Source organism: Corvus hawaiiensis, chromosome 15, assembly GCF_020740725.1.
Source record: "Corvus hawaiiensis isolate bCorHaw1 chromosome 15, bCorHaw1.pri.cur, whole genome shotgun sequence".
Lineage (NCBI taxonomy): Eukaryota > Metazoa > Chordata > Aves > Passeriformes > Corvidae > Corvus > Corvus hawaiiensis.
This window is the reverse complement of record NC_063227.1, coordinates 1,945,923-1,973,405: the sequence shown is the minus strand read 5'-3', so window position 1 is coordinate 1,973,405 and position 27,483 is coordinate 1,945,923. Positions and strand designations below refer to the sequence as shown.

General features: G+C 56.9%; 3 protein-coding genes across 7 annotated transcripts; 2 read left to right on the top strand and 1 right to left on the bottom strand.

Moving 5' to 3' along the window:
* The first annotated feature begins 186 nt into the window (after positions 1-186).
* GRPEL2 (GrpE like 2, mitochondrial) lies at positions 187-12,054 on the top strand. Of its 3 annotated transcripts, none has more exons than XM_048320009.1 (5): positions 187-298; positions 4,847-5,015; positions 6,177-6,258; positions 8,208-8,409; positions 9,456-12,054. In XM_048320009.1, the coding sequence occupies exons 1-5, from the start codon at positions 231-233 to the stop codon at positions 9,610-9,612; spliced, it is 678 nt and encodes a 225-aa protein (XP_048175966.1). In that variant the 5' UTR covers positions 187-230; the 3' UTR covers positions 9,613-12,054. The 3 variants fall into 3 exon arrangements, with proteins under 3 accessions (XP_048175966.1, XP_048175967.1, XP_048175968.1); XM_048320011.1 differs by lacking the exon at positions 187-298 and adding an exon at positions 477-723; XM_048320010.1 differs by having other exon boundaries at positions 8,208-9,548.
* Positions 12,055-14,105: 2,051 nt separating this feature from the next.
* PCYOX1L (prenylcysteine oxidase 1 like) lies at positions 14,106-17,119 on the top strand. The gene is made up of 6 exons (XM_048320252.1): positions 14,106-14,214; positions 14,484-14,690; positions 15,127-15,301; positions 15,382-15,593; positions 15,682-15,822; positions 16,306-17,119. Exons 1-6 carry the CDS (start codon positions 14,106-14,108, stop codon positions 16,962-16,964), a joined length of 1,503 nt encoding a protein of 500 aa, XP_048176209.1. The 3' UTR covers positions 16,965-17,119.
* Positions 17,120-17,554: 435 nt separating this feature from the next.
* On the bottom strand, positions 17,555-23,620 carry IL17B (interleukin 17B). Of its 3 annotated transcripts, XM_048320331.1 has the most exons (4): positions 21,313-21,569; positions 19,747-19,812; positions 18,565-18,851; positions 17,555-18,377 (listed from the first exon to the last, which is right to left on the bottom strand). In XM_048320331.1, the coding sequence occupies exons 2-4, from the start codon at positions 19,765-19,767 to the stop codon at positions 18,119-18,121; spliced, it is 567 nt and encodes a 188-aa protein (XP_048176288.1). In that variant the 5' UTR covers positions 19,768-19,812; positions 21,313-21,569; the 3' UTR covers positions 17,555-18,118. The 3 variants fall into 3 exon arrangements, with proteins under 3 accessions (XP_048176288.1, XP_048176290.1, XP_048176289.1); XM_048320333.1 differs by lacking the exons at positions 19,747-19,812; positions 21,313-21,569 and adding an exon at positions 23,471-23,620; XM_048320332.1 differs by lacking the exon at positions 19,747-19,812 and having other exon boundaries at positions 21,313-21,567.
* Positions 23,621-27,483: the final 3,863 nt, after the last annotated feature.

The following is a 27,483-nucleotide window of genomic DNA, read 5'->3' as shown; positions in this document are numbered from 1 at the left end:
CTCGGGGGACAGGAGACGTGGCCGGAGCCGAGTTCCGGGGTCCCGGAGCCGCGTGTGCGGCGGCGGGCGGAGCATCCCCTCATCCCCCTCATCCCCCTCACCCCCTCTCCCCTCAGCGCGGCCCCGCCCGCCGCTCCGCAGGGCCGTGTGGGAGCTGTAGTTCCGCGGTGACGCGGGCGCATCGCCGCCGCCGCCTCCTCCGCCGCTCCCGGCCGGCGCCGTGCGGGGCCATGGCCGCCCGCTCCCTGAGGCGCCTCGGGGCCCTGCTGCCCGCGGGCGGCAAGGCTGGCACAGGCAGGTACGTGGGGCGGGCTGGGTGGGATGGCACGGCACGGCACGGCACGGCACGGTACGGGGGGACAGGGGTGGCCCGGAGCCGCGGGGGGGTCGGGGACAGACGTGGCAGCGCCGCGGGGCCGGGCCCGGGCGGGCGCCGCGCCGGCGGCGGGAGCGGATCTAGACCCGGACCCCAACCACGACCCTGATGCGGATCTGGAGCCCGAGCCGAACCCGCAGCCAGACCCCGACCCGCACCCTGCCGGTGCCCATCATCCCCCGCCGGTGCCCATCTCACCCCCCAAAACCCCACGCTGCCGTTCTCCGCTCCTCAAAACGCCCTGGAGCAGAAATAACCCCCGATAACCAAGCTCTTTTGCCGGAAAAGTGATTTTTTGGGGGGGCTTAAATTATGTTCATTATTAAGGCAAAGCGTTTCCGCGCTCGGTAAGTCACGTTGGGAGGTGGTTTCCTGCCGCTGTGGGTGGGTTCTTGTGTCTCGGCCGGCTGAACCATTTATTCATTAATTACGGGTTTAATGCGCTCCTCGGGTTTTGTTTTTGGTGGTGAGGCAGCACATGTGCTATCAGCGTGTTTTGGGTGGTCGCAGGAAGAGAATCCACTTAATTGTGTCAATATTTAGACAGAAAAACAGTGTCCACTCATGCTTTTTTACATCACGGAATATGCCTTAGAAAAGAGAAATCCATAAAGATGCTTTGGTTACTTGAGTGAAGTATGGACAGGTAAAAAGAAAAAAAGCCAAAATGCATGGTAATTTTTTTTTTTGTCTAGATGAGAAACATCACCAAAAGACTCTTTAAATGTAATATAATAAATCTGCAGCACGTAATAGAGGGAGCTGTGTTTGTGACTAAGTGTAAAGATGCATGTCAGAAAATTCTCCTTCTTATATGTATGAAGACTGCTTTGCCCCTCTAAAAAAAGGTGCAACGACTGTGAAGTAGGTGAGTGATGAAGCTGAGCAGGTTTCCATCTTGAAGGATCAGCAGGACCTGCTGTTGGTGTGGAACTCTTCATTGTACACAAATTTTCAGCCTGAGTCACCATCAATGGGAACAGCTCCATGAGCAAGGCAGGGCTGGTGGGGTCCAGGCTCCCATCCCAGGGATTCCATACCCTGGACTGGCTTAATCTGGGAGCCCCCTGCCCAATTTGCAGCCATCCTGTGTGGAGGTGCAATGCACAGTCCTGTTCTCCAGCTTCATTGAGGAGGAATCCTCATGGTGTTAAGAGATCACAGAATATCCAGAGCTGCAAAGGGACCCACAGGGATCATCAATCCAGCTCCTGTCCCGGAACAGAACACCCCAGAAATCCCGCCCTGTGCCTCAGAGTGTTGTCCAAATGCTCCTGGAACCCTGGCATGGTCCCCCCGCATCTTTCACCGTCTTTGTGTCCCTTCTTTGTCCCTCCTTCAGGTTTTTCTTACATTGTGGCAGCCAAAACTGCCCCCAGTACTCGAGGTGAGGCCACCCCAGTGCAGAGCAGAGTGGGACAATCCCCTCTTCCCACTGCATTATCTCTGGAGTCACTCCCTGATGAAACAGCACGAAGGAATTGGGAGTAATTAGATTTCCTTCCAAAGCAGGCTCATCAGAGCTGAAACCAGGGCAGATGTTTCTGTGTGTCTCAGCACTCGAGTGCTTTGTCATGCTGATTTGGGAGGAGGAGGGAGTGTTCCAGGAGAGGTGGGGAAGGACTCTTGGGTTAGAGAGAGCTGATGGTCACTTTGGGATGGTCAGAGGGAGTGTTCCAGGAGAGGTGGGGAAGGACCCTTGGGTTAGAGAGAGCTGATGGTCACTTTGGGATGGTCAGAGGGAGTGTTCCAGGAGAGGTGGGGAAGGACCCTTGGGTTAGAGAGAGCTGATGGTCACTTTGGGGTGGTCGGGCGCTCCAGAAAGAGGTGATACCGTTGTATCCCTGACCAGAGACCCGTTCTCATCATTGAAATATTAATCTTGAAGGCCAATTGGCTTGAGCCATATGGCTGCAATTAACTCCTCTGCTATTTCTTATCTCTTTGGCTTTCTGTGACATCACTTTGTAAATCTTTCTGTAACACCAACTCGTGTAACCCCCTTCACACACCCAGCGACTTCCACGTGTCTGTCACTTCAGGATGTGTCAGCTTCCTCCCGTGGGATCCATGCCTATTTTTAGGGCAGCTGTGATCAAGCCAGTGTTTAGAAGATGGAGCCCAGTCAGTGGGACAGCCTGTAAATAGCTCCTGCCACTTGCAGGGGAGGATTCCTTTCATCCTGCAGGAAGGAGCAAATTGAGCGGCATTTTCAACCCTGCATGACAGACCTGAAGAATTCCCTGTGGAGTCAGGCTGCGGTTCCGATTTCTTGGCCACAACTTTTCCAGGCTGCACGTGGCACCCAGGGCATGTCCCTGCACGGGGGAGCGCTCTGGGGTTTGGGTTCACGGGCTGCAGAGAGAACTCCATGCAGGCAGCTCCCTGCTCCACGTAGGCAGCTCCCTGCAACTGGGACCGGCTCCTCCTTGCCCCTCTCCCACGCAAAACACACCCATCCCTGCACTGTAACCACTGGCAGGGGAAAATACCTCACCAACTTTGGCTTCTTGGGTGCAGAGGAGTTAACTGAGCTGCACAGCCTATTTTTAAATAGAGTTTCATCTCTGAGGGGCCCAGAGATTTCTCAGCTGTGTTTCGGGTTCTTTGGTGTGTCTGTAACGTGGCTGATTTCCATCCCTGCAGCTCTTGGAAATGAAATGTGAGATGATAAAGGACAAAGCTTGTAGCTGGTGATTGCCATGGATATTTTTAAGTGGAAAGAAAGCCTCACAGATTGATTTTTGAAGGCTTGGTGGAGGGGTCCTTCTCTGTCCTCCTCTCCAGTTTAATCTACTTTCTCTAACTTTGAAAAAGTGCTGTTAATCAGCACTTTTAATAAATAATAAAATGAATGTGACAGGAATGTTAAAAGTCATTCAAGATGGGGTCTTGTGCCCCAAACAGCAGCCAGGGATAAAATGCAGAGGTTTTTTCCCCCTGTGTTGGCATTCCTGGAACCCAGATGGTTCTTTAAAGATTAGCCTGAGGAACATCCTATTCTAGAGCAAGTGTAGGTAGAAAAAGCACTTTCAGATTTGTATTATTTGGCATATATAATTTGTTGAAAAGGAATGGTTTGACATACAGGTGATGATTTAAGTACCCACTTAATAAAAACTGCAGATGCAAATGTCCTCAGGTGGGGAAAGGAGGTTTGTCATTAGTGCTGTGGGACATTTAGCAACCTGATATTAGGGATTTAAATGAGGGAACATCTGGGCTGCTAAACACGGGGTGGGAGGAGATGCCTGGTGGTCTTTGGGCAGACACAGATCTCTTGAGCTGGGCTTTGAGGGTTGAGCCAGTCTGAACCACTTCAGGGACACCTCCTCCCTGCCCCACATCTCGCATTTTTGGCTTCTCTTTGGTACTGGCACTTGCACTGATCTGATCTGTCAGCAAACCCGTTCAGGGACACAGAGAGAAAAGTCCTCTTGTTTTATAGGGTGCTTTTTCAGCTGGTTTAACTCCTCGAAATTGAATTCTGCTCAACTCCAGTACTGGAATAAAGGGGGCAAAACTGCTGAAGAGCACTGAGGCCTCATGATGGACCCCAGAACAACCTCTGTGCACGTCTGTGACATTGAGCCTGAGCAATGCAGCCTTGCTAAAGAGTAAGAATGGTTCAGGCCTGGTAATGTGAACTCAGCTGAATCGATTCTGGGGTCTAAATTAAAGTCTCTGTGCAGTGTGGAATTGTTCTGTATAAACACAGGAGTGGAGTCGGTGCCAGCACAGGGATTTCTGGGCTGTGCTGCCTCTCACTGGGTAGATGTGCACTTAGTATATGGAAAACATTGCAGAGGGGGGATAGAAAACATTGCAGGAAGGGGGTGGTGAAAGCTTTGCTCAGAGGAAGAGCCCAGGTGTTCCCAAAAAAGGAGAATACACCTTTCCTTGTTAGGTGTGTACTGCAATATTTCCTGTATGGAGCCGGTTTGGAAGTAAATTGTGTTTTGTTCTGCAGATTCTTCCTGGTGTAAGGTGTGAGAGGGAGGTGTAGTAGGAGAGTGAAACAATCAGGGAATCACTGAATTGTTTAGGTTGGAAAAGACCAGGGAGGTGGTGGAAGTGTCCAAGGAATGACTGGATCTGGCACTCAGGGCTCTGGGCTGGGGGACAAGGTGGGGATTGGTCACAGGTTGGATTTGATGGTCTTGAAGGTGTTTCCCAACCTCAGATATTCTGTGTTTCTGTGAAAATCTGACTCTTCTCAAGGTATGCCAAAGAAGTGGTGTAAAGCCTCTGTGTGCCACGTTAGTCTAAAATAAAGAGTTTTAAAACACCTCTTTGTGTTTCTGTGCTGATTGTCTGTATTTTCTGGAAAGAGCTAAAATTGTGTTTAGAATCCTGTGTACTTTTTTTAAGAGAGCCTGCTTTTAATAACGACACTAATCTTGAATTCTTGTTGACCCTGAAGTTACTCAACTTTGTTTCTTTATTATTTTGTTTCTTTCTTTATTTTAGTTTGTATTTCAGAGGGTCCTCCTGTGCTTTCAGCACTGCAGCTCAGCAGAGAAGTACAGGAGACGAGTGTGGCCCAGACGATCCCAGTGACGAGCCCAAGCACTCCCTCTCTGACTGTGCCTTGGAGCACAAAGCCATAAAATTGGAGGAGCAAGTCCGAGATTTAACTGTGAGTGTGCTGGTGGCATCAGGAGGGTGCCTTTGCTTCAGTCCCCTTGCCTTGGTCTGTCTTTCGGCCCTGGATTTTTCCCTAAATGCTGTGACACACACATAGCTCCAGAGCAGCTGTGCCCTGAGGGTGAGAGGGTGAAATTCCACCCTGCCTTCCCCAAAAACACCATCTGTCAGCAGGGCACTGATGGTATGATCCTGGCAGGAAAAGCTGGGTGTTGGAGCTGGTCACTTCTTTCACAGCCTTGTGGCAGTAGCTTCGTGCTGATTAGCATCACATATTGGCATGAAATCATGGAATATCCTGAGTTCCCACAGGGATCATCCAGTGCAGCTCCTGGTCCTGCCCAGACCCCCCAACAACCCCACCCTGGGCATTCCTGGCAGCGCTGTCCAAACGCTCCTGGAGCTCTGGCAGCCTCGGGGCCGTGCCCATTCCCTGGGGAGCCTGGGCAGTGCCCAGCACCCTCTGGGGGAAGAGCCTTTCCTGATATCCAACCTAAACCTCCCTGACCCAGCTCCAGCCATTCCCTGGGTGCTGTCCCTGTCCCAGAGAGCAGAGATTGGAGCTGCCCTCGGGAGGAGCTGCAGACCCCGAGGAGTCTCCCCTCAGTCTCCTCCAACCAAACAATCCCAGTGCCCTCAGCTGCTCCTCCATGGCCCCTCCATTCTCGTGCCCCTCCTTTGGACAGTCCTTAATATCTTTATGTCACACTGGATCCAGATTATCCAAGAAGGGAAGTCCTTTTAAGTGCCAGTGTGTGGTGGCAATGAGGTTCTATATTGAAGAGCTCACATGACTGAGGAGGGGATTAAATCCCACTGTTCTGGGGATAATCACCCTGAGAATCCTGCACTGAGTGAGAAATCAGCTGCTCACAGAGCTGCCTGCTGGAGAAGGGAGGCTCTCAGCAGCAGCCTGGCAGTCAGTGTTTAGCTGAATTCAGTCATTCAGTGCCCAGAATATTTCTGGCCTTGACTTCTGCCCTTCTGAGGGAGTTGCAGTTTTTGGTTAATCCAGTAGGAGAAGGACTTTTCATTTGTATGAAAATGCAGGAGCCCAGCACAATCTTCTCTTTTTAAAGTGTTTCTGAGGGGTTTCCAGTGCCAGGAAAGGGGTTTTGCCTCCTGGTTTGAAGTGTCTTCTCTGTGGTTGCAGGAGCGATACCGGAAAGCTTTGGCAGATTCCGAGAATGTCCGGAGGAGAACACAGAAGTTTGTGGAAGATGCCAAACTCTTTGGTGAGCAGAAGAGCTGTGTTTGCTGCACTGGCCTGCCTGTCTGAGCAGAAATGCTGATCAGCAGCTTTTCTGTCCCCCTGAGCTGCCCTCCCTCATTCATTGTAAAGCTTGGTGGGATGTTTGGCCTGGACTCTTGATATCTGGGCTTAATCACTATTTTTTCTCCATATCCAGCTGTGTCCTGTCCTATCAGGTTTACCCACAGAATCCCAGAATTGTGACTATTTTTTTCTTTTTTAAATAGTCCCAGTGCAGCTGAGTTTAGTTCTGCTGACTTGGTTGAAAATCCAGGTTCTGCTGTGTGCTGAGGGTTGGCTCTGGCAGGGTGTATTTTATACTCAGCTGTGTCATCAGCTTGTGATCTCCTTTACTATATTAACAGCCTCTTCTGCTCCAGTTCATTGGAGGTAGATGCTGCCTGGGGCAGTAGTTGTCAATCTCTAGATTAGATGTTTAAAACTTCTAAAAGAAATATTTTAGCACCAGTGAAACGAGCTGGATTTGTAGCTTTGGCAGCAGAAGCAGGTGAAGGGGGAAGAAACTGCTGTTCAGGCACTGCACTGTGCCAGAACCATCTCTGAGAATGAAAAACTGTTTTTCTCCATACTGCATGAATCTCAAGAGGTTTGTTGTCAGTTAATTCTAGCAGCCTTGAAATTAGAGCTGCTGTATTTGCTTACCTTCCACCTGTGGTGCTATAAAATGGCTGCTGAGTTTGGGCATCATCAACAACGGGATGATTGATTTTGAGAGGGGTTTTTTGAGCTCTTTGGATTTTATAGGTAGCATGCCTCACACATGAAGAAAAAATAAGCTCTTTATTAGAAATTGCTTACAGAGTGAGATCTGTAGATAAGAGGAAGATCTGAAAGGAGGCTGTAGCAAGGTGGGGTTGGTCTCTTTTCCCAATTAATGAGGGGTAAGACAAGAGGAAACAGCCTCAAGTTGTGCCAGGGGAGGTTTAGATTGGCTTTTAGGAGAAATGGCTTCACTGAGAGTGTTGCCAAGCACTGGCACAGGCTGCCCAGGGAAGAGGTGGGGTCACCATCCCTGGAGATGTTTAAAAGACTCGGTGACACGGTTTATTGGTGGCCTTGGCAGTGCTGCCTTGATGATCTTAAAGGTCTTGAGCAGCCTAAATGACTCTGATTCCGTGAAATGAGTGGTAATTGCTGGGTTTCTGTCTGTTCCTTTGTTGCATCTCCTTCCTCTTCCTTCGTTCTGTGCCTGTTCACATGTAAAGCTGGAGACAGCACCTGACTATTGCCTCATTTTCTCTGTTTCCCTGATGTGTCATTCCAGTTAGGGAGTTATGATATTTGTGTAACTGAGGGACGCTGCTTTTCCTGGAATTTCTGCACTGTGCAAGAAACCACTTGTGGAAATGCAGCCAATCTAACCCCGTTTTTCTAATGACAAAAACTGCCTGGCTGTTCATGACCAACCCAAGCCCCATTTTGGTCCAGTCCCTCCACAGTGCTTTTAGGCTATGAATAAATTGGGGATTTTGTACTTTTGAATAGCCATGCATTGTTTTTGCTTCCCCCCATTGTGTTTGTTCCCTGTGGAATGGCATTCCTATGACAAAATTATGTCAGTGGGACTGGAGCAGGGGGTGTGGAGCAGAGTCCTGAATGACAAATCCAAGTTGCAAAAATCTGTTTGGAGCGACACATTAATGCTCTGCTCTGTCAGGAAGACCAAAAATATAAATGTTCGTGGTAAAGATGTGCATTTCCTGCATATTCCTTCGTTTGGGGAATCTTTAGATGACTCCTAGTGCTGAAGCTTTGGTTCCAGGAACCAGGAGACACCACCTGGTCTCGCTAAATTAAGTTCAAATCAATGAGCAGCTTTAAAGGTGCCTTCAAACCGCTGTGACTTTGTGTCTGTCCTCGCTACTGGAGCTCTGGATGTTCTGTAAACTGTCCTTCACTTCCTTCCTTCAGGGATCCAGAGTTTCTGCAGGGACCTGGTGGAGGTAGCAGACATCCTGGAGAAGACAGCCGAGAGCGCCGCGGGCCAGGCAGAGCCCAGCGATCCCAACCCGACCCTGAAGAAGATCTACGAGGGCCTCTCTCTCATCGAGGCCAAGCTGCAGAGCGTCTTTGCCAAGCATGGCCTGCAGAAGATGAACCCTGTGGGTGGCAGGTACGACCCCTACGACCACGAGATCATCTGCCACGTGCCAGCCGAGGGCATGCAGCCGGGCACGGTGGCGCTGGTCACTCAGGACGGCTACAAACTGCACGGCCGCACCATCAGGCACGCGCTGGTCGGTGTCGCCGTGGAGGCGCAGGAGTGACGTGGCTTCACCTGCTCCACCTGGGACCTTCCTGAGCTGGGGACAGTCCCAGCTGCAGCTGCATGTATTTACTTATTTATTGAGCTGGGTTTGTATCGTGTGATGGCTTCGGGGTCGTGCGCGCGGCGGTGTCGCCGTTCGTTCTGAGGTACTTGTGTGTTTAATAATCCTGTCTGGAGTCCGTGGAGTAGTTGTAGGAGTCCTGCTGTTTGTCAGAAATTTGTGGCACTGTAGCCCCTTTCTCTGCTTATTTCTCCATGAAGGTATGTATGGGGAAGAGGGGAGATAGGGAGAGAAAGGGAAATTCTCTTGTCTCCCTGTTCCATCTCTGAGGGAGACTCCTGCAGTGGCCTTCAGGAGAGGAGCTTCTCTGCCTCACTTTCCACAGCTGTATTAAGGGACTGTAATAATACTGACCTACCTCACAGGGATGTGGTGAGGCTTTTCCCGTGCAAAGCACTGGAAAAAGTCCAGAGGGATGAGTATTATTGTCACCTGGATTTGATGTCTTCCCTTGTCCCCAGACCCCTCGGATGGGGTGAAGATGATCACTTGAAATGACATTTAGGGGCAGCTTTTTCTTATGTTGCTTCAGGACAGCAATCTGGAATTCATGGAATCTCTGTTGTACTAGAGTTGAATAGAGATGAGGGTTTAAAAAGAATTCAGTTGTTAGGTCAGACTAATATTCCTTCTCCAGGTAAAATTCCAGCTTGACTCTTTGTTCCCAAAGGTAAAACAGGGAACGGTGATTTGTGGTGGAGCCAGAAAACTGTCCTCACATGTCTTAATCTCCAACCCAAATGTATATTTTAGAGGAGAGTAATTTCTCTTCCCTGGTGGGTATTTGTGCAGCTTTCAAGCATGATAAACTCTGTGCTCTTTGTTGCAGCTGCTGGCAAAATGGAGCTGTGCCCTTAAGCAGGAAATCTGGACTGTTCTATTTTCTCAGCTCTTCTGTAGAGATCCTCAGATTACACCAACTTCCAGTCCACATTCTGATCCTACTTTCAATGGTCCTAGCAAATATGAAACCTTTTCGGTTTTGATGCAAGGAGAAAAATCTTCTCTGCTCCAAAGTCTCAAGTGCCCTTGAACCAATTTTAGCAGCAGTGAGAAGAAAGCAAGAGAAGCAGAAGGCTGAGGAAGTGAAAGCTGACCTCGAGCTGTCCTCCTGCTTGGAGGCATGTTGTTGTCACAGCACATATGTATTTCCCACTGGCTTAATTGCCTGGGAGTTCATTTGTCTCAGCTGAAAGGATGCAGTCACTGAGGAGGATCAGAATTTAACCCTTTGCAGAGCAGCAAGCAGTCAAATGACAGAAGAACAGACAAGCCACAAAACCAGGAATGGTTGTTTTTCAGGTTGTTTCTAACTGATTTGTTCATCCCTTCCTTTTTTACTTTCTGGAATTGGATCCATAACCTGACAAATGCACTTCCAAAAACGCTTTACTTGGAGTGGATGCCATCGATGGTTTGGTAGAAAATTTATTCTTCTCCCATTCCTTTGCAGGCTTCAGCTGAAAAACCCTTTTGTGGTGGACTTCAAGATTACCACAGCCTTTAATACTGACAGTCTTTCACCTGGAGAGACTGTGTGCAGTCAGTGGGTTGTCATCCCAGAAATTTAGGGAATCTGCACCTTTCTCACCTGCCCCATGCAACCTTTTTTAGTGGCAGCTGTGGTGTGAGTCTGTAGTGGATCCTTTCTGGAGTGTGGATTTCTGGTTCTGAGGGGGGTACTGGAAATTTCAGCCCTGAAACAGCGCTTCTGGCAGCTTTAGCTCATGGACAGACCTCTTGTTCCGTGCTCTTGTATTATTATCATGGTTTTGGAAGTTTCAGAGATAAACAGGACTTCCTATTGTTCTGCTGAGCAGGTCACCAGGGTACGCTGTTCCTCCAGAGAAGAATGGGTAAAATATGAAATGCGGCGCTACAAATCTTGCTGTTCTTCCTCAAAGGTGAGGAACCCATGTCCTCAGCTGGAAGGAACAGTGGGGTCTCTGCTGCCTCTTCAGCCCCTGCTGTATCAGCTGAGTCTTGCAGTGTGAGGGGAGAGCTGGAAACCAACTCTGAAAGTGAAACGTTAATTGTAAGGAACCGAACAGAAGCGCAGGATTTTACACAACAGACAGTTTTGTGTCACAGAGAGGCTGCAGCTGGGTGTGACCAGGAGCGATGGGATCCAAACCCTCTTTAAACTCACCCATGGAGCCACTGGACTGGGAAAAAAAATGTTACAGCCACTCAGTCCAGCTTGGGTTTGCCAACCCTGCCTGTGTCCTCAGCCAGCAGTCACCCACTTCTGCCTTAAGGAAATACCGTAAAATGCACTCCCGACCTTCTGTCTGTACTGAGAGATGGTTTATTCAGCTTGTCTGTCTGGGGGCTGCGTTCACTGAGGCACTGCAGTGTGGCTGCAGCAAGGATCTGAGGGATCCAGTTCCTGTGCAGTCTTTCCCACCCTCACAGAGGCCCTGTTTAATTTGGGGCAAGTTCTTTTCCCAGTCAAACCTACGAAACTTCTGCAGGATCCTATCAGGTTTTATCATTCATGTGAAATGGACCCAGTGCTGAGAGACTCTTTCACAGATGTTACCAAAGAGATAAATCCTGTAGCTGTTGTTTGTCCCAGTTTCTGCTTCCTTTGAAAGGTGAAGTGAAAATGAAATAACCAAACCTGGATTCCATCACAGAATCCAGATTCCCCAGGCAAAATTTGATTCTCTTGCCTTTCAAGCACATTTAATGATGTCTTTTGTCCTGGATGAGATTGTGGAAGGGTGGGTTGAATTTCTCCTTGGTTCTCACTACCTTTTCTGCCCTGTTTGTGTAACTCTTGCAGGAAGGGACTGACCCATGGTCACTTTATCCAATGACTGTTTAATAAAACACAGGAATACATTAGCAGGGCAGGAATAGCAGAGGAGAGGACCTCATGTACCTTTTAGTTATTTCCACACCTGGACAAGTCTCCAGTGGCACTGTCATGAGCATGGCAAGATCTGAACTCTGACCAGGAGCAGTGCAGAATGAGATGAATGTTGCTTTGTGAACCTTAACTTCTCAGTGCTTCAGCAGCAGAGTTTCTGTTGGAAGAGCTGTGATCACTCAACAGCTCTTAGCAGTCCCTTAATTAAAAAAAAAAAAAAAAAAGTATTTAAGTTTTATATTGTGAATAGTGTAGTATTTTTTTATTTTAAAACTCGAGATGTTTTGATATTTCTTGCAAAGTCAAATGAACAAAGCGTTGCTAATCTCCAAAAATCGAAGGCCATTTAGGTGGGGGGAAGATGCATATATATTGTATTTTTTGTGTGTTTCTGTGCTCTTTGTTTACCCAAAGGTTCTGGCTGTACAAAAGACAGAGATGTGTGGGAGCAGCGCAAGGAATTGACAACGACATTTGAGTGGATGTTGGAAAGGGCTGATTTCCTTTAGATGTCCAGATACTGCCCATTTGCTAATAAAACAGAAGAATTGCAGTGACTTCTCTTGCCTTTTTTCCCTGCCCCAAACTGCTGCTCATTCTGACTCCAGCCAGCTGGGACTGCACACTGGAAGGTTTCTTGCTATTCCTGATCCCACTGTCTGTGAAAAGGACCAGAGCAGCACTTGGCTGAACATTTTATTGATGGTGCTTTAGGAGGACTCCCAGAAATGCACACACACAGAGTTGCTGCCGAGGATTCCTGCCCTGACAACCCACCCAGGTGTGTCAGTCCATGGTATTTCCACACCTTCTGCTGTGTCTGTTCCTGGATGACTGCATAGAGAAATGTTTTCTGCCAGCCTCTGGTGGTGTTGCTTCAGCAGAGCTCTGCCATCAGCTGAAATCTGGATATCTGAGTTTATTTTTGCTTGGCTTTGCTGCCCGTTTGCCCCTGCGTGTGCTGTGCTGCAGCCAGCGAATTGTGCAGCAGTGCAGTTAACGGTGGCTTCATTTACGGGCTGCATTCACACCCGTGGTACCCACAGGCAGGCTGTGATTTCAGGGATTTGTCAGAGAAAAGACGAGGCTTTCTCTGTAAGGGTGTGTTTGTAACAGATTTCATTCTCTGCAAAAATAGCTGGGCCTCCATTCCTGCTCTCGCCGTGCCAGTTGGTGCCTTGTGGGTGGGCCTTGTTCTCCCAGAGCTCTGGATGCCCCTGGGCGCTTCTCCCTGCAATAAAAAGCTTTTTCAAAAGACCATTTACAGATAGCCTTTATGGGGTGAGATCCATATTTCCGTGCTAAAGATCTGCCAGCAAAGCCAGCTGTGGTGCCGGGGTGATGTCCCATTGTGGGGGCTTTTCCTCATCCTGCTAAAATGCACGGGCATTTCTTGGTGTAACCACGCCAGGAAATCCTGCTGCTGCATTAGGCAATTTCTGGGGCTTCTGGTTTTCCTCTGCAGCAACAATGAGAGTTGGGAGTTCTCAAACCACCATCTGCAGAAAAGCCTTGGGGCTTGGGGCAGAGCATTTTGCTTATGGCAGGATATTCCAGAACTCCTGCAAGCAGGGAGGGGACTGGGAGCAGTGCTGACCTGCCTGGGAGCCCTGCTGTGTGCACAGCAGATTCCTTGTCGCCCACAGCCCTTGGGGAAATGAGGCTGGTTAAGTAAGAGCTTGTTAAAACCTGAGACGTGCTGCGAAGATATTTGTGTGCTGTGTTTTAAGCTGCTTGGGATCGTCATCTCCCCATCCCAGTGGGATCTGCCCATTGTGAGGGCGAGCTGAGCAAAGGTAATTTTTGTCTGTGCCCACCCCAAATATTCCCACTTGAGGTTCAGGGTTGTACGTGCTCCCCATGCAGGAAGGCTGAAGTGGCTCCTGGCTGGAGAAAGGAAGGGGCCTGTGCTCGTGTTGTGTTTCCCGGAGATAAAGTTCAAGTGGATGCGTTCTCAAACAAAATTCTGCCCCTTGGTAAGGAGCCAGCCCTGGGCTGGAGCAGGCTCTGGGTCTGTAATTACATGTCCAACCTGTTCGAGAGTTTTTGCTCAGCCTTTGCTCTCCTTTGTAATCCGAGTAGCAGCGGGCTCCCGTGGGATGCCCTTGGCACAAACTGCTCGCTGTCAGGCACCTCGTTTTGCCCAGGGCAGAAAGTCCGAGGGAAAGCTTGAAAAGCCCGTGCTGCTGCATGAGGCAGGCAGGACCCAGCCTGCTCCGCTCAGCCGGGGACCGAGCTCTGTGAGCATCACCCGTGTGCGCACGGAGCACATGGAAAGCGTGCCCTGGCAGCACCAGCGGGAGCGCGGTGCTGCCGGGGCAGTTCCCGGCTCGGGGCCTGGCTGTGGGCCGCGTGTGAGGAGCGGAGGGCAGGGAGATGCTCGCCGCGGCTGTCCGCAGGATGCCAGAGTCCCCCGCGTCCCCTCAGCGCCGCTCCCCGCCGGGGGCTCCGGCACCCCGACCCTGCGGGGCCGCGCCGCCCGGGCCCGGCGCCGCCTCCCCCGCTCGTGCCGGGCTCGGGGCGGGGCGGGCGCGGGGGGCGCGGGGGCCGAGCCTGCGGGAGGGGCGGGCCGGGGCGGGCGCTGCCGGCCCCGCTCTCCGCGCCATGGCCCCGCCGCCCGCCGCGCTGCCGCTGCCGCTGCTGCCGGCCCTGGCCGCGCTCCTGGCCGCGCTCCCGGCCGCGCCCGCCGCCCGCGCCGCGCCGCGCTCCATCGGTACGCGGGGGAACGGGCTGGGCTGGGCTGGGCAGCCGGGTGCCCGCGGTGGGGGCCGGCAGCACCGGGCCGCCTCCCTGCCCCGCCGGGGCCGGCGCAGAGCGTTCCGCACCTCTGCGCGGCCGAGGGGCTCCGCGCCGCTGCATCCCCATTCCCCGCGCATCCCAGCGCATCCCCGCCTTCGCGGGGATGCTTCCCCACCGCGGCTGGGGGAGCGGCGGGACCCCCGTGGCCCCGCTGACCCGGCCTCTCGCCGCTCTCGCCCGCAGCCGTGGTGGGCGCCGGGCTGGGGGGCTCGGCCGCCGCGTACTTTCTGCAGCAGCACTTCGGGCCGCAGGTGCAGCTGGACGTGTACGAGGCGGCGGGCGTGGGCGGGCGCCTGGCCACCGTCACCGTCAACAAGCAGCAGTATGAGAGCCGGGGAGCCTCCATCCACGCCCTCAGCCTCCACATGCAGGACTTCGTCAAGATCCTGGGTGAGCGTGGGCGTCCCAGCGCTTGCACGGCATCCCTCGCTGAGCTGGGGGGCTGGGACACCCCCGGGCTCTGTGCTTGGGGCAGTGAGAAGGGTTTCTGCCAGCCCCCCTTGGCACCCCAGGCACGCGGTGATCCCCTTGCTGTCCATGCACCCCTGCCCTGTTGTGCTCTGGAAAGAGAAAGGGATGGGGTGGAATTAGTGCTGGGAGGTTCTTCACAAACTCCCACCAGTCTGTTCCAGTAGGCAGCAGCAGCTCCATGCGGTGCCCCAACATGATCTGGCTGGGATCCCATGCCTTGGGGTCTCTCATTCCTGATGCTCCTCCAAGAGCATCTTCGCCCATGTCCCTGCTGGGATGTGTCCAGCGCTGGCCTTTCCCAGGAGCCGGGCAGCCCCAGGGAGGGCAAGCCACGCGCTCCCTCTGCTCCCGCCAGGCCTCAAGCACCGGCGCGAGGTGGCCGGGAAAAGCGCCATCTTCAGCGGGGAGCACTTCGTCCTGGAGGAGACCGACTGGTACCTGCTCAACCTCTTCCGGCTCTGGTGGCACTACGGCATCAGCTTCCTGCGCCTGCAGATGTGGGTGGAGGAGGTGATGGAGAAGTTCATGAGGTAGGAGAGCCCGCAGGGCTGGGGGGGTTTTCCCTGGCACCGGGGCGTCACCGGGTGCCCCCTGCTCCCATCCTCTCCAGGATCTACAAGTACCAGGCACACGGCTACGCCTTCTCCAGCCTGGAGGAGCTGCTGCGCTCGCTGGGCGGTGAGGCCTTTGTGAACATGACCCAGCGCTCGGTGGCCGAGTCTCTGCTGGAGGTGGGTGTCACCCAGCGCTTTGTGGACGATGTCATCGCCGCCATCCTGCGCTCCAGCTACGGCCAGTCCGTGCTGGTGCCCGCCTTCGCAGGTGAAGCCACCTCTCCTTGCTGTGTGACACTCCTCAGTGTCCCCTCTGCGGGCAGGCTGTGGAGCCACCCTCCTCTTCCTCTCTGCAGGAGCCATGTCGCTGGCGGGAGCCCAGGGCAGCACCTGGGCGGTGGAAGGAGGGAACAAGCTGGTGTGTTCAGGTCTGCTGAAGCTGACCAAGGCCAATGTCATCTCAGCCAGGGTGACAGGCATCTCCCTGCACAGCTCGGGTGAGCCTGGGCACGGCTGTGGGTCTGGGTGCACCAGGGTGGGAGGTTGATGGTGGCAGCGTGGGGGTGCTGGGGCTGGAGAGCATCCTGGTCCTGGTAAGGCACTTGGGAGAGGGCCTGGGAACATCCTCCTGGGAATTTTCTGATCCACTGGGACCCTGCAGTACCTGAGGTCTCCCTCTTGAGGTCCCTCAGGTCCTCCTGTGGCACCATCCTTATTGCAGGCTTGCTCCCCCATCCAGCACAGCAGAAGAATATCTGGGGCCTGGGGGGTGGGCTCTGGAAACATTTTCCCAGAGTCTTAATGAAGTCTTTCTGCCACCCTAAGGTGTCAGCAACTCACCCATAAGCATCAGGTGCTGTGGTCCAGCGCTGGTGTGTACTGGAAAACCAGGGCATGGAGGTCAGGTTGGAAAAAGGAGGGCCAGGGCAGCACCACCTGGGGCTCAGGGCAGCTCCTGACTGTCCCCTGTCTCTTTTCAGAGGGGAGAGCCCTGTATCAGGTCCACTACGAGAGCACTGAAGGCCAGGGCTCGGCTTTCTACGACATGGTGGTGGTGACGACTCCGCTGCACCCCAGCAGGAGCAACTTCACCTTCGAGAACTTCGACCCCCCCATTGCCGACTTCCCCGGAGCCTTCCAGCCCTCCGTCACCTCCGTGGTGCACGGCTACCTCAACTCCTCCTACTTCGGCTTCCCCGACCCCAAGCTGTTCCCTTTCACCAGCATCCTCACCACCGACACTCCCGACCTCTTCTTCCACGCCATGGACAACATCTGCCCCGTCAACATCTCGGCGGCGTTCCGGCGCAAGCAGCCCCAGGAGGCCGCGGTGTGGCGCGTCCTGTCCCAGCAGCCGCTGGACAAGCACCAGCTGAAGACCCTCTTCAGGTCCTACTACTCGGTGCAGGTGACGGAGTGGCAGGCGTACCCCCGCTACGACGCCGCCAAGGCCCTGCCGCCCATCGTGCTCCACGAGAACCTCTTCTACCTCAGCGGCGTGGAGTGGGTGGCCAGCTCTATGGAGATGATAGCGGTGGCGGCCAAAAACGTGGCCCTGCTGGCCTACAACCGCTGGCATCAGGACCTGGAGAAGATCGACCAGAAGGACTTGATGCACAAGGTGAAGACGGAGCTGTGACACCCGTGTGGGGCTGGTGGGCTGGGAGCTTTGGTGTGTGGTAGCCTGGGGAGTGAGTATTTATTGCCTTGAGGAGGCCAGGGGGGCTGGGGGACAAGGGACAGGCTGTGTCCCGGTGACTTGAAGGCCTTCAGGAATACAGTTCCTGCCCAGTGTTGCTGTGTCTGTGCCGTGTGCCTCAGTTTCCCTGTTCCCCTTCCCCAGGCTCTGCTGGAAAGGAGCCTGTGCCTTCTCCTGAAAAAGGGTCACTGTGTTTGGGAGGGATCTTGGGGGGCTTCCCGAGCAAGGCTGGCTGGCACTGGCAGTACATGGGTCCCCCCTGAGCTTCCCAGGTAACACCACAGCCTCTCCTGCCTTCCTGGCTTTGGGAAACCCACAGGTGAGGCTGGAGATCCCATGGCCTCTCCCGTGCCCGGAGCCTAACCCTGCTCCTGTGCCCCAGGGATGCAGGGTGGGCCATCACAGGTCCTGCCAGGTGTTCTGTGTTTCTGGGGGTGTTTGGGGGGCAGAAGGGCCTCGGTGGGAGAAGTTGGGCAGGGCAGAGGGGCAGCGTGAGGGGCCGAGGCAGGGCCAGCTCAGACCAGGGCCAGCAATGCGTTTTATTGAGACTTCAGAAGCTGCCCAAACCACCAGCAGCTCTCCCCACTCCTTGGACTGCCCAGCCTGGCACAGAGGAACTTGTGGGAGGGCTGGGAAGGACTGGGAAGGACAGGAGGGTTGGGAAGGACTGGGAAGGACAGGAGGGCTGGGTGTTGCCCGAGCCGTTGCAGCGATGGAGCGAACAAAGGGAAGTAGGGACTTTGGGAAGGGAGGAGACCTGATTCCGATCCTGATCCTGGTCGTGCCCAGCCAGAGGGACCATGGGCAGCTGCCTCCTCCTCTCCCCCAGCCCGTAGCTGCCCTGAAGCCTCGGGGCAGTGGGTGTCTGGCTGGGTGATTCGCAGGGGCTTCCTCTGCACTGGGTGTCCCCAGAGTGGCTGCTGGGGCTGAGGCTGACGGAGTCTGCAGGGGAATTTTGAGGAGCTCTCGCACAGGGGCTCCCCTCACCCTGGTGCCCAGCCAGGTGACCTCTCCCAAAGGGTTGGGCAAGCTCGGGAAGCAAGAGCAAGCTGGTTAGATGCCCACGGGGAGCTGCAGGGGGTATCTGTGCAGCCTCAGAAGATGCAGGTGCAGCCCACAGCGATGGTCTCCATCACCATCTGGTACTTCTTGTGGCACTTCTTCTTCCCCGAGGGCCTGTGCCCCGCCTCGGCCGTGCCCGGGCAGAGCAGGCGGCGCACGGGCAGCCGGCTGTAGATGGGAATGCTGGCCATGGTGCGGTCCTCCTGCATGGTGAAGGGGTTGATGCAGCCAGTGCAGAGGCACCGTGCCTCGGGGATGTCTGCTGGGATCCGTGTGGCATCGTGGTTTATCCTGGAGGAGAGGGAAAGCAGGATAAGGCTGGAGAGGTGGTGATGGGGGCAGTGGGTGGCCGGGGTGAAATGGGTTCTGCATCTCATCCTGCCACAGCCTCCAGCAGCCACCACAGCCCCAGGTGCTGGAGCCCTGTGCTGGCACAGAGGCACCTTGCCTGTCCCAGAGGTCCCTGCCCCGAGCTCACCTGTAGGCCCAGGGGGACAGGCTCCTCCGGTTGGACCTCCAGAGCCTCAGGTTCACCTGGCACTTGGTGTCCCCTGGCTCGGAGCCATTCCTCAGCTGGCGCACCATGTCCTGGATGCTGTGCTCGTACTCTGCCATGCTGCTGTAGGGGTCATCCGGGGCCCAGGCCAGGGCAGGGGTGGCCGTAGGTGGCCGTGCCAGGCCCCTTCTCCTGCCCTTGGCTGCCTTGCTCTGGTCCTTGGCTTCGGGCACCAGGACCATGGCGAAGGTGAAGATGCAGAGGAGAAGCTGAGGAAGGAGGAGGATGGTGAGCAGCTGCTCGGGCTGCAGGGCTGCCATGGAGGGGGAGCTCTCCCTCCTCTGGGGGATCACCAGGTGATGGCAGGACCACACTGACTTTGGGGTGGCACATTCAGTGCCCAAAGGCAGCGCTGGCCTGCAGGTGAGAAGCACCTGAGGGCAGTTTGCAGGGATGGTGGGCACATGGTCACGGTGAGCTGAGGTGTGTGGCTGCCCCTCGCCCTGCTCGCAGCTGGCAATTTGTGTTGCCCAAAGTGCCCCTGCCTGTGCTGCCCGAGCTGTGCCCAGTCCCCTCCCTGCCCACCCCGAGGCAGCTGCGTGCTGGGAGGGACCCAGCTCAGGCTGTACCTGGGCAGCCTCTGGTTTAAAAGGAGCCTTACAGAGATGAGACAGTCAAGAATGGAATCTTTATCCAAACCCTCCTCTCCCTCTCTCTGTGCTCTGAGGACGGTGAGAGAGAAAAGATGCTTTTTCCTTCCCTTCTCCCTCCGGCCTCGCCGGGCCCAGCTGCCGTGAGCTGCCACCCGGCAGGCTGCCCAGCAGGGAACAAAGTTGCTTTCTGTAGTCCTGCTCCCTGCTATTCGTGTCCCTGCAGCGGCCCAGGCAGCCCCACACCCTGCCCGTGGGTGTGCAGTGCTCTGGGGCAGGGACCGCTCGGCCAGGGCTGTTCTCCCCGGCCGGTGCCGGACTGTCCGGCCGGACTGGCGTGGCGTTGCTGTCCCAGGCTGCTGCATCCTCGCCGTGCCAGGCGTGGCAGCGATGGCCCTGGCAGGCCACAGAGGGCACCTCCAAAGCAAACAACCCCAGGTAAACAAGCGTGCAAATAATTCTGTTCGAGAAAGAAAACGAGGAGCAAGCCCTGAGCCGCCGGGGAGGCACCTACCAGGTTTGGAGCCCGCTCCATGGCCGCGGAGGGGTGCCGGCTGCTGTCCTGCAGTGTGGCCGGTCCCTGCAAACCGGGCAGCTAAAAAGGGAAAGCCCCAGCCCCTGGCTGTGCCCCGCCGGAGGTGTGTCCGGTCCCCAAGGTGCCAGGGAGCCTCGGAGCAGACAGGGCAGGGGGCCAGCGTGGTCTGGGACTCGGCCACCCGTCGCCGCCCTGGGCGCTGGCTCCGCTGGCGGTGGCGACTGTGGTCAGCGGCGGGTCCCCTCCGGACCAGGCAGCTCCGAGGGGCTCTCTTGGCAACAACATGCTCTGGGGAGGGGGTTTGGGCTCTGCTGGTGTCACCGGCATGGTCACAGCCCAGACACGGCCAGGAGGGACACGGCTGCTGGGCTGGCGGAGCAGGAGCTCCCAGGAGGAGCAGGCGTGGCTGTGTCCTGTGCTGGCAGCAAGGTGAGCAGGTAACCTGGGGCTGAGGGCCCACTGCCATCTGCGTGCCACCACCACCGGCAGCTCTGCTGTCCCCAGGAGCCCCCAGACCCTTCTGGCCAGCAGTGAGATGATGGCATCCATCACTCCCTGCGCCCCTGGGCTGTCTGTCCCCAAACCCTTCCCCTTCTGCCGTCCTCCAGCTCCTGCCGTGGGGACACACCAGCTGTGCCCACAGCCGGCCGTGGGGCTGGGCCCTGCATCTGCGGGGTGCTGGTGGGTGCTGCTCTGGCCTCCCGGGGCCAAGTACCGGGGTTCAGGGTGCTGCGGTGGGGGAAACTGAGGCACGGGGGTGCTGGCTGTAATTCCCCGTGCGGGGGCCAGGGGCTGGGATTGCACCCCAGCTCTGGGCTGTCGCTGTCCCTGCGGTCAAGTGCCACGCGATGGTGCTGTCCGCCACCCAACCGCTCCCAGCTCTCCGTCCTTCCCGTCTGCATCCCTCCTCCTTCCTCTCCATCGCTCCCTGCATCCCTCCGCCCCTCCATCCCGCCCTCCATCCCTCCCCGCATCCCTCCGCCCCTCCATCCCGCCCTCCATCGCTCCCTGCATCCCTCCGCCCCTCCATCCCTCCCCGCATCCCTCCGCCCCTCCATCCCGCCCTCCATCCCTCCCTGCATCCCTCCGCCCCTCCATCCCGCCCTCCATCCCTCCCTCCTCCCCTCCAGCCCAGCCGCAGGCGGGCGCCCGGCGCTGTTCCCCACGCTCCCGGGCAGCAGGCTCTGCCCTGCTCCTTCGGTGGCAGCACTGGATGTTGTTTCCCCCCTCCTCCCGCCTCGCTGCACGTCCCCAGGGATTTGAAGGCCCTTGGGCATTGTAGGGCGGTGGGAAATTTCAACCTCCTTTTCCCAGTCCCTGAACTGGGCCTCTAGAAAACTCCATAAATAGGGTAAAGGTCTCTGTACCCCCAACTCATGCTGTCCCTCTCCTCCTGCCAGCCCTGGGATGCAGCAGGGGACAGCCTGGCTTCTCCCATCCACCCCAACCCTCGTTAACATCCCCAAGGACAGCCCCAGCACAGCATTTCGGGGGCTTTGCTGTCCCCTTGGCTGAGATCTGAGCACACAGTGTCCCGTTCCTCACCTCAGGACCTGCCAGAGGAGCCCTGCAACCACCTGCTCGTGCTTCAGGTGTACGGCAGCACCCGGCCTTTGGCCACCAGCATTTTCTGGGCTGCTGAGCCAACCCCTGCCTGCACCCAGCAACTTCACCCCGTTGTGGGACCCCCAGAAGGGCCGGTGGCAGCCCCGGGGCGCCTGCGTGTGCCGCGGCCGCCTGCGTTGTGTCAGCGCTCGGCAATGCTGTTTACACATGAGAGAGGCACAGAGGCATCTATGCCGGCAGCCAATTACCCAGTTTTGATCTTTTTTGGTGAAAAGGAAACCAGGCCTTTTCAGACATGGCCAAATTTGATAAGCTGGGGGAGGCGGGGGCGGGCACAGGAGGCTTTTCCCCACCGGCCTCGCACAAGGGAAGGGGCTGGGATGGGGAGGCTGGGTCATGGCCAGCTCTGCCTCCAGGCTGGGACAGGAGGGCTGGAGGGCTCTGTGTGCCCATCCTGGCTGCAGTGCCATCCCTGAGGGAGCAGGGTGTGCTGGGGTTGGAGTGCTGGAAACCCCCCCAGAGCTCTCCTGGGAGGGGGTTACCCAGAGAGGTGCCCTCAGGTTTTGTACGTGCTCGTCTCTGCTGCTGTCACCTCTTTGCCACACTGCCATGGAAAACTTGGGTGGAGAGCAGGGCCTGGAGGTGGGGAACAGGGATCCAGGTGGGGCAGGAGGGGCTGTGAAGATTGGCTCCACCTGGCCTGAGTAAACCCAGGTGCTTCTTTGGCAGATAACCCTCATGGAACCCACCCCAGCTCAAGAGATGCAGGGCAGTCATGCCATGCTCGTGCTTGGCAGCAGGGATGTGCTGGGCAGGGCTCGTGTGGCAGAGCACACCACGGGGGCTGCAGGTAAGAGAATGCGGGGAAACCAGGCCACAGTTCCATGCTGGCAGAAAACAGCTTTGTGCCTTTTCCCACAGGCAGGAATGTCCCCGTCAGGGTGGGAGCTGCTGATGTGGGGTCTCCAGTCCCCTCTGCCCACAGAGAGTGGTGGGCAGCATCACTGTTGGTGCCACTCTGCAAGGCATGGCCACTTCTCTGGGCACCAGGCAGCTCCAGAACCCGGCTCCTCATGGGGTTTGTGAGGCCTCAGCACACCTGAGCACACACCCACCCCGGGGCCAGGCAGACGCGTCTGGCAGGCGGCTCCAGCACGGCCACATCCCTATCTCTGTGTGAGCAACATTTTCCACTCATCAAAGGAAAGCTCCAGCGAGCTGTCCTGGCCAGAGCCAGCCCTGTGCCGTGGTGGGAGGAGGGCCAGGCCTGGGGGCCTCCCATGTCCCCCCAAAACCCCCCTGGCAGGTAGTGCTGGCCCAGCCAGAGCACGGAGCTCACATCCTTATTTGCACAACGGCTCCAGAGACGCCCGAGCCAAAAAGGCTTATTTTAAGCTTGCTGGAAAAAGAACATTGTTTGGTGGGAATTAAAACTCCCCGTTCTCAAAAAAGGGAAAAACAAAAAGTGCTTAATTCTGCCGGCTCCTGCCATTGCATAAACACAGAGACACGGCACGGCTGGACAGGGCGGCCAGGAATTTATTGCTGGCATCGAGCGGGATGGGTGCTCTCCTCCCAGCAGCTGTTGTGGGACAAGGACTCATCCTCTTCTCTGCCCGCATTGTCCCAAAAGCCCTCATCCTGGCAGGACGGGTTTTCCCGAGGGAGGGAGGGGGCATTGCCCCGCTGTGGTGCCCGGGTGCCGCGGGCAGGAGGGGTGCCCACGCTGGCAGCTCGCTGGCCCGGGCTCTGCATCGCTGCACAGTATTATTTACACAGCCCTAATCCAGCTGTCCCGGCGGCCCTCCTGCCCCCCCCGGGCGGGGAGCTGGGCGATGCTCGGGGCTGGCTGTAAATCACGCCCTTTGGATCCCACGCGGCAGATAACAGCCAGATCTGGGCGGCGGGAGGCAGAGCCGAGCAGGGCTGTCCGCTGGGGCTGGGGGCCGCGGGGCCAGCAGCACCCCGAGCCGCCAGCCCCCGGCTGGGAGGCTCCGGGGGGACCGGAGGCGTCGGGCCAGGGCTGCCGGCAGCGCCGGGCGGGCGGGGCGGGGGAAGATGCGCGTCCGGCACATCCTGCGCGGCCCCTCCGGCACATCCATCACCCGCCCGGCGTTTACAGCACGGCGCTGCTTACACGATCCAGACGTGCAGGTTCCTCCCGGCCCGCTCCTCTCCTGCCTTTTGTTTTCTTTTGCCTCCTGCTGCTGGAGACAGAGCATCTGATGGAAAAAGCCTGCTCTGCCGCTCGCCGGGCTGGAAACAGCCGCTTCCTTCCGTCCCTGCCCGGCACAGCGCCCGCTGCGGGGCCGGTGGCTGCCCCGGTGCCGCCCTGCCTTGGTGCTCTGGGTCTGGTCCCCGATGGTGGCACTGGGGGGAGGTTGGTGTGAGGGCATGGCACTGCTCCCTCTGGGAGCTCTGTGCGGGTCAGTCTCAGGCCCCCATAGGACAGAGGGGGACAGAACCACGGTCTCCTCCAGGCTGGGAGGCTGCAGGGACCACTGAGGCACTATCTGGACATGGGTCCCCTCATCCTGCCTGGCCCCATACCCTGCTCCCTCCGTGACCCCTGTGCTTGCCCTCTGACCTTTTCCAGCCCTTTGGGCTCCTGGCCTCAGCCTGTCCTGGCTGTGCCCCACTGCCCACCAGCGTAGAGCATGGGTGGGCAATGCTGGCTTTCCAAACAACTCAGTTCTCTTTCCCCCTGCAGCTTAAGGCAGTCGGACACCAACCCCTGAGTGCTTTGGAGGGGTGGCTTCATTTTGTGCTGGATTGCAAAGGTCAGACAGTCCTGCCAGGGTGCCCTCTGCATCCCAGCTCCTGGCTGTGGGAAAGGCTGGTCCTTCAGCCCCGTGTGGGACACACGGAGCAGCCTGGAGCCTCCCCACCGCCTTCCCTGCAAGGCCAGAGGGCTGGAGGATGCTCCCAGGGATGTGCTGCCAGGGCAGCAGTGCCCTCTGGGTCTGTGAGGAGAAAGCCTCTTATTTTAAGGGCTTTGGTGGCTTTTTCTTGTGGGCAGGAGTCCAAGTTCCCAGGGCAAGGCGAAGGGTGGAGGTAAATGGAAAGCTGGGCGGTGGCACTGACGTCTGTCCTGGAGGGTTGTGCTCAAGCCAAACTTCTCTCTGTGTCCCTGGGCAAGGGATCACATGCAGGGACCTCCAAACTCCTGGGGAATCATCACCAGGTGGGAGCTGGTGGTTTGAAGTTAGAGCAGACAATCTCCTGCCCCGGTCCCCCTTCCCTGCTCCTGTGTGCTGCAGTCCAGGGAGGGAAGGGATTTACAGGGCAGCACAGGCCAGTCCTGAAGGTCACCTTCAGAGCTGCCCCAGCCCAGCTCGCCCATTGATCACTGTCCTGCCCCTGAAGGGGCTGAGGGAGGCAGGGGCTGTAATAATATATGGGCTGAGAAATGCCCTCCTGCCCTCCAGCAGCCCCCTCTGACGTCAGGCAGCAGATGAAAGGGTTGTAAATTTGGTGTGTTTGGATGGCTTGTAGGAGAAGGGTTTCTCTTATCACGTCCCAGCCTCTTGGGAAGCTGGGAGCAGCCCTGGGGCTCCTTCTCCATCACTGCCCAGTGGCATCACCCTGTTTGCAGCCAGTGGTCCCCTCCCCACCTGCCTGGGACGGAGCTGTCCCAGCCACTTGACCCCTGCCCTTACACCCAGCCAGAGAGGCTGGAGGTCAGCGGGAGCTGGGAAAAAAAGTCACTTTTGTGGAGATACTGAAACTGAATCCGTGGTGAGGAGGGATGGCTGGGCAGCATCTTAGCAAAGGAGTAACAAAAACAAACCCGCACCAAGGAATCCTGCTTTGCCCCAAATGTTTTTCTTATGGAGTTGTAATAAGACAAGAGCTGTAAAGATAGTAACCTCCTAAACATTACCTTATTAAGGCTTCTCAGAAACCACAGGGCACGACCCCTCTGGGTCATGGAACAAGAGCGCAGCATCCAGCGAACAAACAGAGGCTAACATTACATTTTTCACTTCATTTAGGGAACCTGGTTTCTAATTATAGTGTTTGTTTAATGGCAGCCCGTGGTTGTGCCTCCCTCAAAGCCAGCCCCCCGAGAGCACAGGGAGAGGGGATCAGCAGGGCTGGGAGATCTCCCTGCTGGATCCCAGGGCATGGGATGGGGATGAGCCTGGGGACAGCGAGGGGTTTGGGGATTGGAAGCAGTGAGGGAGGGTCTGTGCCCAGAGAGAGCCCCAGCGTGTCCCAGGGACATCCCACGGGCGCTGTCCCAGCTCAGTGCCGTGCACCAAGGTTGTTGGCAGCAGGGGAAGGGGATGTCCTGCTGTGGGCTGTGCAATGCCCATCGTGTGCTCAGTGAGCCTGGGCTCATCTCCGTGCCCCGGTGACAGCGGGCACACCTGCTGGGAGCCTGCTGCTCCTGGACCCTGGCAAAACCAAGGCTTGTGCTGCCAAGGGCTGCTGCATCTCTGTGTGTGCAGCAATTCCAACAAGAATTGGCGTTTTTTCCCAAGTAGCCACCGGGAAGTGCTTCACCACCTGGCTGGCGGCTCTGAGTCCTTGCAGGACACCAGATGCCTGTCCCTGCTGGGCCTGGGCATGCTGCTGGCAGATCCAGGCACTGCTGCTCCCATCCCTGCTCTCCTGGCAGGTGCTGGGCAGATTTCTGTTGCCTCATCCAGCACAGGCTGGTTCCCAGTTTCTCCTTTCCTGCAGCTGGCAGGGAAGCTCCCTCCGGGATGAGGGATGTCCCCGGGACACACACAGAGGTGCTGAGAGGATGTTCAGCTCCTGCAGCAGTGGCTCTGGTGCTGAAGTGATGCTTAAATCTGGGGGGGGCATCAGGGATGCCAAGCACTCCACACCATCCCTGTGCAAAGCCTGGCATGATGGCAGAGAGGCCCTGGCCCTGCCTTTGGGGCTGTCCCAACAGGGTCAGGGGTCTGGGGATGGTAGGAGCCCTCCCTGGGATGTGTTTCTGGTCGAAGTCCTGCCCTGCCAGACTCTTACTCATTTGTCCCCTCCACTGTGCCTGTGCATGGCTCAGGATCCGGCTCCTTCCCACAAGCCAGGACCCTCTGATGGACATGAGACCCTAGAACCCAGCTCTGTGCTCCCCTCAGGGAATGTCACCACCTTGGAAAGCCAGAGCTGGAGCTGGCGGTGTCTCCCTGCGCTCCCCAGCTCTCCCTCAGCGATTTCATGCAGCAGAGGCTGTTCCTGCTGCTCCAGAGCTGTGCTCCGTGCTGGATTCACTGCCCAGGGGGGCCAGCACAGCCCTGCGTCACCCAGGCAGCGCGGCAGTGTCCGGAGCAGGGACAAACTCCTTCCTTGCCATGCGGGGGCCGATGGTGCAGGAGGATGAAGGCGCTCGGTGCCGGCTGCTCCCCGCCCCAGCTGCCAACTGGCTGCTCTCTGTGGGGACCCAGTGCCGGCTGGAGGCCGTACATGGACTCATGGGGCCGGTGCCAGAGCTCTCACACAGGCTCCCCGTGCCCCTGGCACCCGGGAAAGGCCCATGTGCCCCGCCACCACCACCCCGCAGGGATCCCAGCCCCGGGGACACTCAGGGACTTCACCCTGGGCTCACAGCAGAGCCCCGGTGCTGCCACAATGCCTTTTTTCCCAGGCCAGATGGAGCTTTTCAAAGTCATGGGAGTCACGGGACACCTCCAGCCAGGCCAGGGAGCATCTCCGCTCTTCCTCCGCTGGCCGGTGGGACGGGCGCCAGCACCGCCCTGGCTCCCCAGGGCCATCCAGCCCCGCTGGACCCCCACCCCACGGGCAGTGGGATGCACATCCCCCCCGTGCACGGTGTCGGGAGGAAGTGAGTTATTCCAAACAACTTTCTCCGGCCGGCACGGCCCGGGTTCCCAGGCGCGTCGCCCTGGCCGCTCTCCTCCCCCTCGCTTCCCCCAACCCTCCTTCCCTCCGCTCCCCCTCTCCGCCTTAATGACTTCCACATGGGCCTCTGGCAGCCCGAGCCAAGCCTCCCAGCATTGTCTGAAATCTCCAAATTTAGAAGAAATATGAAAATTGTCAAGCGGCCCTTCCTTAGGGGGTAAAAGCAACACTGGGCCTCGCGGCGGCGGTGGCGGCCGGGGGCCACGTGACGGCCCCCCAGCCAATGGATCCCCACGGCGCCCCTGACAGCGCTGCCCGCCGCGGCCTGGCCTC